At 57.7% G+C, this 11,762-nt stretch overlaps 1 protein-coding gene across 4 annotated transcripts in view; it reads left to right on the top strand.

Annotated features, from left to right (window-relative positions):
- The window catches only part of LOC119093085 (vascular endothelial growth factor receptor 1), a 40,255-nt gene that overhangs the window by 21,062 nt on the left and 7,431 nt on the right, over positions 1 to 11,762 (top strand). For all 4 annotated transcript variants that reach the window (XM_037215975.1, XM_037215976.1, XM_037215973.1 and 1 more), the window contains 17 exons: positions 1,331 to 1,439; positions 2,219 to 2,349; positions 2,569 to 2,722; positions 3,327 to 3,484; positions 4,206 to 4,410; positions 4,710 to 4,862; positions 5,402 to 5,551; positions 6,033 to 6,199; positions 6,474 to 6,636; positions 7,183 to 7,353; positions 7,802 to 7,954; positions 8,493 to 8,626; positions 9,034 to 9,303; positions 9,642 to 9,792; positions 10,152 to 10,376; positions 11,053 to 11,154; positions 11,613 to 11,682. In XM_037215975.1, the coding sequence (XP_037071870.1) occupies positions 1,331 to 1,439; positions 2,219 to 2,349; positions 2,569 to 2,722; positions 3,327 to 3,484; positions 4,206 to 4,410; positions 4,710 to 4,862; positions 5,402 to 5,551; positions 6,033 to 6,199; positions 6,474 to 6,636; positions 7,183 to 7,353; positions 7,802 to 7,954; positions 8,493 to 8,626; positions 9,034 to 9,303; positions 9,642 to 9,792; positions 10,152 to 10,376; positions 11,053 to 11,154; positions 11,613 to 11,682 (2,666 nt within the window). The remainder of the gene's footprint in view (positions 1 to 1,330; positions 1,440 to 2,218; positions 2,350 to 2,568; positions 2,723 to 3,326; positions 3,485 to 4,205; positions 4,411 to 4,709; positions 4,863 to 5,401; positions 5,552 to 6,032; positions 6,200 to 6,473; positions 6,637 to 7,182; positions 7,354 to 7,801; positions 7,955 to 8,492; positions 8,627 to 9,033; positions 9,304 to 9,641; positions 9,793 to 10,151; positions 10,377 to 11,052; positions 11,155 to 11,612; positions 11,683 to 11,762) is intronic.

Below are 11,762 nucleotides of genomic sequence, written 5' to 3'. Positions count from 1 at the left end.
TTAATCGAGCTAGCGGTTGCGAGACGGAGACTGGGTGCTGGTCATGGGGGAAAGCCAACGGACCCAGCCTGCTGTTTATCAAAAACTGATTCTCAGCGCAGTCTTACGCTACTCCACCTCCCCAGGCTTTGGCTACACTTTTTCAAAACCCGTCCCCTCGATGCGCATTGTAATTCATGGACGACCCCCGATAACGAAGTCTCATTCAGTCGCATAGACCCAGATGCAATCTGCTGCTCAGCTGTTTGCTGTTTGCATTTGTGCAGGCGGAAACACGCTGCACCACGTGCACGAGTATATCTCGAGGGCTTGGCTTCAGCAGGCCCGCAGTCCAGCCACGTGAGCGGGCATGCGGTGCTGGAGACAAGTGTCCCGAGCTCGTGAGCGGCCATGCCGGCCTGTTGACATTCAGGGTCGCGTGATTACCGCGCCACGTTTATTTACAGCGTCCGCGGTGGCGCTGACGCTGGTTTTATGGTGATATCAGCAGAGGATCTTACTCAGCTTTTGTCTGGCTGTGGCTCGGGAACAATGCCTTCTCAATGTGGTTGTTGACTCACGTTTTGGGACAGGGAGCCCCAAACATGCAGCAAACGACTTGACTGTCGTCATGATGCATGTAACTGCCATGCAGCAGTGATTGTACATGACTCATGATAAGATGATTGTTAAAGATCACCGGTACGTGGCGGCCGACGTATGAATGCTCACTCACTCCAGGTGACGGCTGGCGTGTGACTGATGACAGGTGATGGCTGATGTGTGACTGGTGACAGGTGACGGCTGACGTGTGACTGATGACAGGTGATGGCTGGCGTGTGACTGATGACAGGTGACGGCTGACGTGTGACTGATGACAGGTGACGGCTGGCGTGTGACTGATGACAGGTGGCGGCTGACGTGTGACTGATGACAGGTGACGGCTGACGTATGACTGATGACAGGTGATGGCTGATGTGTGACTGGTGACAGATGACGGCTGACGCGTAACTGGTGGCAGGTGACAGCTGATGTGTGACTGATGACAGGTGATGGCTGATGTGTGACTGGTGACAGATGACGGCTGACGCGTAACTGGTGGCAGGTGACGGCTTAAGTATGACTAATGGCAGGTGGCAGGTGACAACAAACGTGTAAATGATGACAGGTAACGGCTGACGTGTGACTGATAATGGGTGGCAGGTGGCAGCTGACGTGTGACTGATGACGGGTGACAGGTGGCAGCTGACTTGTGACTGATGACAGGTCACAGTTGACAGGCGATAGGTGGCTGCTCTCTGTCGGCTCCGTTGCGGCTGGTGTCATACCCATAGTCGATACCTGTCTTCAGATTCGCGATGTCACGTTCCTGGACGTGGGCTACCAGAGCTGTTCCTTCGTGGGCACCGAAGACCTGGACGTGGTACAGAACGTTACGCGTGTCTACCTCTTCGTTGATGGTACGGAGATGATTTTACGCCTTGAGTGTGGTAGTTGGGAGATACGTTGACCCATTTGCAGTGCATTGGGTGATTTTCATGGTAATTTGACTTCATTTTCTTGTATCCCGTTGAAGTTGGCCCGTTAAATAAGGCCTCGCGTTTGTGTGCCACTGAATTTTTGGATGTTTTGCCTTCCGTCGCTTGCGCCACGTTTCAGACATCAGTACTATTTGCCAGTACCACTTCAAGGGTCGAATTTGCTTAGAGGATTGAATTGTCACGTATATTTCCCAAAGAGCTAATGATTGATTGAGTATGCCAAAAATGTGAACATTAGATGCATATAGTGCTGATCCGTTCACGGCAAGATGTGGCGTCAGTTTTCGAAACTATTCGAAACAGGGTCTGCTTAAGGCATGTGAGAACGTATACCCCAAAGATCGCAGTACGCTGTAAGGTCATCATGTGTTCCAAATAACGCTCGTGCATTTATGGATAGCACTGCATGAATGTGCCGACATCGCCACATGTATCATCTCTTCGGATGAATTGAAGGCTAAAAATCGCCAGTCCCGCAGCTAATCGCCAAATAGCCAGACGTGTCTCGGCTGTGGTTCACTGCATCGCTAACATGACGTTAGACCGACGGGTTAACATGAGAATGAGGTCGCAACACCCCTCACTGTCACAGATCCTTATCGTGCGCTCATGTCGCACGAGCTTCATCCATTTGTGGAGCGGCTAGGGAACCGCTGACAACTTTGCCACCCGTCGTCATGAGAGGTCTGCGTTTGCAGACCCGAAGCACCTGCTGGTGAAGACGTCGAATCTCCAGTTCCTGACGGTGACACAAAACATGGAGTCAGTCCTGCCGTGTCGACCCAGCCATCCGGACGTCAAGGTCATCCTGTTCAAGGACGGCAAGAAGGTCAGCTAGCAGTGTAGCGCTCTGTCGCGCGCACCGTCCAGGCTTATTGGCTCCCACACCATTCTTTTTTTTTACCATCTCGGAGCGCACTGTGCTCGCAGCAGTGATGTGCGCAATAACGAATAAACGCGAATAGCCCAGCCACAACTGCGAGGTGCCGCTTACCAGCCGGCAGCACCAGCAGCTAGTCTGACGCGCGCGCGCCTGCTCCGCCCCCAGATCCAGGACCTGGCGTCGCGCTCTATGATCTACCGCAACACGGAGGGCTTCGTCATCTACTCGCCGGTGCTGACGTACCACAACGGCGACTTCCTGTGCCAGGCGGAGCGGGCCGGCGCCAGGGACGAGCTGCGCATCTTCACGCGGTTCAATCGTAAGTCGGTGGCGGCGGGCGGCGCCCGCGCTCGGCGCCTGTGGTGCTGATGCTCGTGAGTCGGCGGCGGGGCGGCGCCGCGCTCGGCGCCCGTGGTGCTGGTGCTCGTGACTGGATCCGCATGCAGCAGGATCCCGACTGTTCCGGCGCACGGTTTCAGGGATGGTTTTCTCGGGGTGGCGATGTGGATGCACTCCCCGCGACAAGTCAGAGGCGGTGTTGCAACGCCGGGCCGGTCGGTAGGACATCATGGCATTAACTCGCTTGAACTCAGACACACTTTGGTTCGCGGATAACTTTGTGACAATGGCGAGCACCGGGGCGTCGCCATGTTGGACAAATGGGAGTCTTTCCGCTGATCTAGGTAGTCCAAACTGGATTCCTGGAAGGTGGGTTAGGTGAGGATTTGGGGTCCCGCCTGTTGGAACTGTAGAATTCACGTTAATGGTATAGGGCACGCAGGCTGCTTGAACCGTTGCTTCCCATTTTTGGTGAAAAGGTAGCCCCAATTCGTCTGTGAACATCCTCTTCAACGACAAACTCGCCGTTATGACTGTCTGCTTCGACGCGTCCGTCACATATGTGACGTCATGACCTCCGGCAGCGTCCACGGACACAGTGCAGCAGCCGTGGATCAACTCGGAGGGCGCGGAGAATGCCGTGCTGGGCGGCAACTTTAGCCTCGAGTGTCGCGTTCACCACCAAGCCGGCATGTTCCACACGCTCAGCTGGAGTGTACCCGACGCCAGCACCGGCATCAAGGTACCAGGGTCCGGCTACCATTGCACCGTCACGGCAGCACCGCTCGGTTGATTGGTTGTGGAGGTCTTCGGGTGTGTCCATCGCTAGTGTGCGGGCAGCGCCACCGAGCGGCGAGACGTGTTCGCTGTGCGTGGCTGGATGTTGTGCTCGTTGTGCGTGGTTGGATGTTGTGTTCGTTGCGCGTAGCGGGATGTTGTGTTCATCGTGCGTGGCTGCATCTTGTGTTCGTTGTATGTGGCCGGATGTTGTGTTCGTCGTGCGTGGCTGGATATTGCGTTCATTGTGCATGACCGGATATTGTGTTCATTGTCCCTGACTGGATGTTCGTTTTGTTGGTTGTCATTGGTCATGGATGTAAAACGCCGCCAACCGGTGGGGTGCCCGAAAGTGTTCCTTTCGTCATCCCAGACGCGTTATTCGTTGTAGGCCGTTGCGACACCAGCCGGACGGTTGTGAGTTGTGCGTCCTAAGAGGTGTGATTGTGTACGTTGATGTTTCCGGGGTTGAAGGGAGTTGAGGACACTGATCTTGTTTGCCTGCGTTTCGTCTGTGGTCAAAAGCTATGAGACGAAAATATTCCATCTGTTGTAGTGGTATCCCAGTTTCCAAGCCTCTGTCAATGTAATTTTCCATTTTATTTACGCCTTCATTCCTCGGTCCGTCGGGTGATCTTCATGACGTCGCCCCCAGTTGACCCGACGGTGCTGCCATCTGTCGACAGACGGGCCGTATCGTGCAGCTGGCCCAGAAGGTGGACAAGCCGGGGGACCGGATCCCAGGCGCCCGGGACCCGAGCCTCAGTGCCCAGGACGTGCGCCGCCTGGTGGTCACCGACACGCGTGTCGAGGACGAGGGCTACTACACGTGCCACGTGCAGGATCAGAACGGCCACAAGAACTTGCGTGAGGAGTTCGTGGCCATTCACGGTCAGTACTGGGACGGCAGGGCCGAGGCTTGAGTGTCCACATGCTGGGCCCTATCACCAACGCAGTTCAAGTGTCCTTAAAACCCAATAGCAACAGCCGCAGCTCTGGGGTGAAAGTGGCGTGAAACTCTGGGGTTACGTGCGATCTTACTTGTGCTAGTATCGGTGTCTGATCGTTCTGCTTAAATAGGTACACCAGCCACCACCGTCCAAAAGCAAGTGATTCGCCACTCTATTTTGAGGTCATGATCTGTACCGAACAAACGGGGCGTTGACGTCCAATGGCGGCCGTCTTTCCAGACAACGCCGTCGCAACAGTGGAGCTGCGCACAGACACAACGAAGTTTGTGACTCAGGTTGGCGAATCAGTCAAGATTGTCGTTATCATTAACGCCCACCCAGCGCCAGAGGTCATGTGGTACGGCCCCGACAAACAGGAAATCGTCAACATGCGTGAGTCAATGAGCGCGACTTCACCATGGTGCTAGCAAAGGTGCCCCGGTACTTCCGCGGACGCCTGTGGCAGCCCGCTGCCTGTTGTGAAGCTGTTGAACAATTATATGGCCTGCATAGAGTCATTGGGTTCCAAACGAGGGCATGTGTGCTTGCTTGCGTTTAACGTTGAAGTCGGTTAGGACCGTTCGGTCATTCAGTAACTAGTGAACGCAAAACGTGACTGAAACTGTTCGGGACGGAGTTTCGCACGCATAGCATTGGAAATGGCGTTCAACAACAGTTCCTCGGAGGGTTGCCACCATGCCGTCATTACCACGAACGGTCGATCAATAATTGCTGGACAGCAAAGTCAGGGGTCGCTGGCTAGGACACATATCACGGCATTGTTGCGAAGCCTGTGGTGACACATCTTGCGCCGCGCCGAAGCTGAGCTCGGCTCATCCAGGCACCAAGCCCGCGTCGTTGCTGCACCCTTGCGTCGCGCCGCGCAACAGCTGTGTGACCGGGTCGGTAACGGTTCTCCCCGGCGCCGGCAGCCTTCAAGTCGACGGTGTCCGTGTTCCCGGACCATACGATCCTGCAGATGCTGGAGCTGGGTCTGGAGGACACGGGCGAGTACCGCGTGGTCGCCTCCTCCGCCGACGGCAACGCCACCGACTCGCTCACCTTCGACGTCGCCGTCCAAGGTCAGCTGCTCTCCCAGTCGTTGTGATGTCGTGTGATGAAGCCAGCCCGCCTCCGAGGCTCCATGGCTTGCAACATGTCAGAAGGTGCTGGTATTGTGAAGATCGGTGGCTCGCAGCGTAATAACTTAAAACACCAAAAAGGCAGCTTTACGCCTTCTATGCACGCGGGAAGTCCAGCTCCCCAGTCCGTCGATGAGTTACCAGCGTGCGGAATGTGAGAGAGGGCTACTCATGGGGGCGAACTCCGAGTGTTCACGCCTGCAAGCATCGGCGGATCCCGTGCCCCGAGCCTCGCACCCCGCGACCAGCACAGCCCCATGGGGGCGCTTCGGTCGCGGCGTTGACACCACAGCCGGCTGCACACGCACGCCTCTTGGCAGCTGCCGCTTTCCGACGCGCCTCCCGCACTCCCTCGGACGCCTGAGCGAGGGCGGGAGGGCTCCCTCGGCGACGCCTGACTCGTCGGCGCCCGGGCCGGCAGACGTGCCTCGGGTGGACGTGCGCTCGCCGCAGACGTACTTCCTGGCCGGCGCGAGGGCCGAGCTGGCCTGCGAGGTCACCGGCTGGCCAACGCCCGTCGTGAGCTGGAGCTTCGCCCCGTGCGACACCCCCGCCGCCTGCGACGCGGCAGAGTACCAGGCCGTGGAGGTGAGCGGGTGCTCTGGGAGGCTGAGAGAGCTGGGAGCGCCCCGCTGGACGAACGGGGTCGCAGGTGTCCAGTTTGGTTTTGTGGTCGTGTGTAACACGGGCTACGTGTTCGGCTGTGTCAAAGACGAAGACCAGCAGGTCAAATTGAGCAAGGGCAGACGTATCTGGCTGCGTCAGATCATCTTTGTTTTATCTAATAATGGCATTTATTGTTCACAGTTGTCTTATGCGGTCTTAACCAACTCTGAACCGATGTCATTTCTCGTCTTGGCAGAAATCACAAATGAACGCTGAAGAGGAGACCCGTATCTCGCAGACGAAATGGCGGGTTCAGAGTGCTCTGAAAGTCATAGCTATCAAAGCAGGATACTACCAGTGCAGTGCTTCGAACAAGTTCCCTGTGCCTGCCATAGCTAGCACACCATTCTTTGTATCAGGTGAGCGAAAGCGAGAACGAGAGAGAGGGAGAGAGAGAGAGAGAGAGAGAGAGAGAGAGAGAGAGAGAGAGAGAGAGAGAGAGAGAGAGAGAGAGAGAGAGAGAGAGAGAGAGAGAGAGAGAGAGAGAGAGAGAGAGAGAGAGAGAGAGAGAGAAGGAATGGTTTTAGTCCTGATACTTCAACGGGCGTCTCACGGTGGATCTTAAACACGCGGTAGAGGCCCAGTGCAGTGGCACTGTTGGTTGCCCCTGTCAGACAGTTAGTGACGGTTCAGCAGTGTGCTCGTGCTTCGCCGAGTGGTGTATTTCCACAGACCCGTTTCCAACGCACACCTTGTCACGCCGCTAATAGTTAAGAAGTCGGAAGACCCTCGTGCAGCCGGCGGACTGGTCCCTCTCGACAGTCCTTGCCGGAGGCGTCGGCTGTGCGCCCCCTCCAGTGGCGATGCCTCCGCCTCGTGACCTGCAGCTCCCACCAAATGAGCCGGTATGTGACCCCGGCTCCCGACCCCCTGTGACCCCGGCTGACCCGCGCCACCGCCGCCAGACGTGGCCGGCGGGTTCGGAGTCCTGCCTACGCCGGCGCTGGTGGTGGTCGGAGACCGCCTGAACCTGACCTGCGCGGGCAGCAAGCTGGCCTTCGACAGCGTCCAGCGCTTCCGCTGGCTAAAGGCCGGCTCCGGGCCCAACCCGCCAGATCCTGTAATGGAGGGAGACGGTGAGGCAGGCGCCGCTGGCTCAGGTAGTCACCACTGAGCGGTGGCCGGATGGTGAGACGGTCTGCTGCGGCAGGGCTCCGCTGGTGACGGTGGGGTTTCAGTAACCAATGGTGAAGAGGAAACGCGGGACATGACGCGGGCACCGTTTCGCAAGAGTCGAGGGCGCGTGTTATTTAGCGATGGTACTGGGATAGAAGGTCACTGATCATGACGGCAAATCTCCCTGGTTTGTTGGTGTGTGTGGGGGGGGGGGGGAGGAGGGGTCGACGTCTCGCCCGGGCTGCGTCTGCCGAGTCTGTGTTCTGCGCCCGCACCGAGCGCGTCCGAGCCGACCCCTGTATGCGATGCGGTGTGACTGGCCATGACCGCCTGGTCCGCGTCGCCCCGCTCATGACCGCTCGCCGCCCGCCGCCGTCCGCGCGTCTGACCCGCGTCCCACCGGCGCAGGGCTGCGGCTGGCGTCGCGGGAGACGGCCTTCTCCTACCAGAGCGTGCTGGTGTTGACGGATGTCGGGCCCCAACACGCAGGCCGCTACCTCTGCCAGGCCACAGACCTGCTCGGCCGCACCAACACGTCGGATCGGCTGGTGCAGGTCCAGGGTGAGCCGGGGTGCAGGTACAGGGGAGCCAGGATGCAGGTCCAGGGTGAGCCAGGGTGCAGGTCCAAGAGGGCCAGGGTGCAGGTCCAGAAGAGCCAGGGTGCAAGTCCAGGCTGAGCCAGGGTGCAGGTCCCGGGGAGCCAGGGTGCGGGTCTAAGGTGAGCCGGGGTGCAGGTCTGGGGTGAGCCAGGGTGCAGGTCCCGGGGAGCCAGTGTGCAGGTCTAAGGTGAGCGAGGGTGCAGGTCTGGGGTGAGCCAGGGTGCAGGTCCAGGAGAGTCCACCGACCCTGGTGACGAACAGGCGCGCAATCTGTTCGCACATGTTCGGCCAGTATGTGTCGGGAGTTGACCGGTGTATGTGCGTGAGACACATGTTCGGTCAGCATGTGCACCATTCGCACCACTGCTCGCACACGGGGACAGGGCGAAGACAAACATGAAGGCAGAAGGCAGACGTGGAGGTACATGGTAGACGTGAGCGTGGACGTGCCGATGTGTCGTCGACGGATCCCGACTGACTCGGTGGCGGCGGACTGGCAGGCACGGCCAGCCCGCAGTTCATGCTGGACGCCAACATGGACAAGTCAGCGACCATCACGCTGGAGGAGGGCACGCGAGGTGAACTGAACTGCACCGTCTCCGGCCTGCCGCCGCCAGAGGTCACCTGGACCAAGGTGAGTCCACTGGTGGAAACGCAGGTGATGTGCACGAATCACGTGCACACTGTGGCACCTCCTCTTGGCATGCGCTGAACAAGTCGTCTGCTCTGAACAAGTCGCGGTCCGGTGTTACATCATGTATTACCGAAGTCCGGAGGATGTGCAGCAATTTCCAAGAATTTGATGTTCTCTGCCAGGTGAGTGATACCTCACAAGGGCTAGACTGTCATAAAACTAATGGCATATTTTGCAGTGCGTCGAGATTTCCTCAGACAACGTCCGCAACCAACTACGTCAATGCCCCCATGCCACGGCCCCGCAGGCTGTGAGTGGCCCAGCCAGACTACCGCGCCCCACTCGGAGGCATGGTGATCGGTGTGATCTGCTGACCTTGCTGACCCGCTGACCCGCTCGCTCCCCAGGACGGCGCACCGCTCGCACTGGACGAGAACGGGCGCGTGCGGCTGTCCGAAGACGGCCAGCGGCTGCTGATCAGTGCTGCCATCTCTGATGACGCCGGAAACTACGAGTGCCGCGCCGCCAATCGCGTGGGGGTGCTGCAGGGTTCAGCGGCCGTGTTGGTACCCGGTAGCGCTGCCAACCTGCTCGTCATCATCATCGTCACCGTGGTGATGGTGCTGATCCTGATCGCGCTGGCCACTTGCCTGGTCTGGAAGATCCGTCAGCAGAAGGTAAGCTGTAGCTTGGGGAGGAACGCGACTGCGGCGCCTGGCAGCGACGGTGTGAGGTGTCCAGGGATGATGCAGTGCTCCACGCTTGTAGTTAAGATATTTCTACTCATTGATGGATTCTCCAGAAACATGCATGCCGCGCCCGTTTGACTATCATATGGCTTACGATGAGGATTAGTGATAGTTGCAACAAAAACCTTTGAAGGCTATCAGGGGCTTTAATTAAACATGGTAATATATGTCCTGTGCATGTACACATTCAGCCATGCCGCCAGGTGTTTCAGCTACGCGAGATCTTGGGTGTTGCGATGTTACAACCGTGTCATCCTCTGCGCCAGAACTTGCAGCGGCGGCTAACGAAGACGGAGCTGGAGGCCTTCGCCAACGGCCGCATGACGCAATTCAACCCCAACATGCCGATCGACGAGCAGGCCGAGCTGCTGCCTTACGACGACGAGTGGGAATTCCCCAAGGACAAGCTCATACTCGGTAAGACGCTGAAGAGATCACGGCACCACCGGTGTTCTGGGTGGGGCCCGTGGGTAATCGCCGGGCAAGGTTCAGCAGCCCGCGAGAGACCGCCTTACTCTGCGTCGGCGCTGGACGGCGAAGCACCGCTCGTTGACCTGACCTTTGACCCCTGGGTGGGTTTCTGCTGCAACCCCGAGGCAGTAGCCCGACAGCCGAGCCTGGCACTTAACCCGCGCTGAAGCTGTACCGTCTGTAGCTCACTAGACAACGCCCTCTGACCGCCGTGCGACCTCTGACCTGCTGACCCAGTGCCACCTCTTCACGCCTACCGGCGACCCAGGGCTTGACCCCGACGTTGACCTAGGCCTTGACCGCAGGCCGGCAGATTGGCTCGGGCGCGTTCGGGCGCGTAGTCAAGGCGGAGGCGGTGGGTCTGCTGCCGCACGAGCCGCGCACGGTCGTGGCCGTCAAGATGCCCAAGTCCGGCTCCGACCCCAACCAAATACGCTCGATGATGGCGGAGCTCAAGATCATGATCCAGCTGGGCAAGCACCTGAACGTGGTCAACCTGCTGGGGGCCGTCACCAAACACGCCGAGGAGGGTAGGCGACGCGAGAGCCATCTCTGGGCCGAATCCCCAAGCAGCGGGCGGGGGCGTCACGGGAGCGATCCCGGGGCCGCGCACACTGGCGCCTCGGACGCAGAACTCTCGTCTGCGGCACCAGCTGCAGCCGGCGAGCGTGGCTGCGGGCTCCCGTGAAGCGTGATGGGGAAAATCAGCGCAGATGATGGACGCGGTCGGACCGTTCCGCCCATCCGCGCTCACCACATTCACGCTGTAGCTTTATAAACTTGAATGCTTGGGTGAGGCCGTGTGGCCGTGTTCCTTGATAATCCTGGTCCAACATAGGTGGGCTAGCTAAGTACGAAAGTCCATCAAGTCACTTCAGTAATTGACTGTTACAGTTACGCCTTAATATGTGGTATGCGTCTCATAGTCAGGCATGTGCCACATGTACATTACTCCATATGGTTTGGACGAGTGTCACCCTGATTAATTATTTCATGATTTTGTGTGCTCGTGTGTGATGAACTGTTTTATGTGTTGCTACGTGCTGCTACGGCCCAAAAGTGTACATTACGAAGAAGTTCCACGGACGGGCGTAAGTTGTGATGGTGGTATTGTCTGTTTATGCAGTGTAGTGCAGATCTCTCACGGGACCGTACGTGATCTGCAGAACTCGAAGGGATTTTCAGGCGTTTGCGTTCATCTTTCAGGCGAGTTCATGGTTCTCGTCGAGTACTGTCGCCATGGTAACTTGCACCAGTACCTCCACCGGCACAAGAACTGCTACATCAACCAGGTGGATGCGATTTCCGGTGAGAATATTTCCAGAATTAGCATAGAAAACATCATTATCACAACACATTATCTATGGGCGCCTTTCCAGCCGGGATGAAAGGCAAACGACTTCACATAACACCAGCAGCTGAGTGCGTGGTAAAGTTCCAATGATGATCATAGTGTCAGCATCTGCGCTCGCCAGCCCTTTGATTCGTGCTCTTTACATCGCTTGCTGCAAGCGGGTTGCAAGATGGCAGTTGAAATTATTTTCTTCTGGTCCAAGCCAGACAGTATATTCTGAACACTTGCCGCAAAAGATTGCCACCTTTTATGCTCTTCTCGTGTCATTCAGAGTCATTGTAGAAATGACGTTTGACCAGCGTCACGCTTTGCCATAGAGCATCATATTCACGGCGCCAGCCGCTTCAGCAGCTGAGTGACGTCATGAGCCAGGCAGAATGGCCGCTAATCTGCTTGTGCCTGGCATCCACAGGCGAATACGACGCCAGTCTCGGGGAGGAGGAGTACGAGGCGGCGCTCCTGTCCGGCGCCGTCAATGAAAGGTGAATGACTCAGCTGGCCGCCGGCCCTCAGTCGCTGAAGTTAAACAGTCGATCAGCGGGAGCTCGTGATGATGGCTTGA

Source organism: Pollicipes pollicipes, unplaced genomic scaffold, assembly GCF_011947565.3.
Source record: "Pollicipes pollicipes isolate AB1234 unplaced genomic scaffold, Ppol_2.1 Scaffold_4002;HRSCAF=4701_pilon_pilon_pilon, whole genome shotgun sequence".
NCBI classification, from domain to species: domain Eukaryota; kingdom Metazoa; phylum Arthropoda; class Thecostraca; order Pollicipedomorpha; family Pollicipedidae; genus Pollicipes; species Pollicipes pollicipes.
Note: the sequence above shows the minus strand (reverse complement) of the source record. Positions and strands in the feature narration are given on the sequence as shown.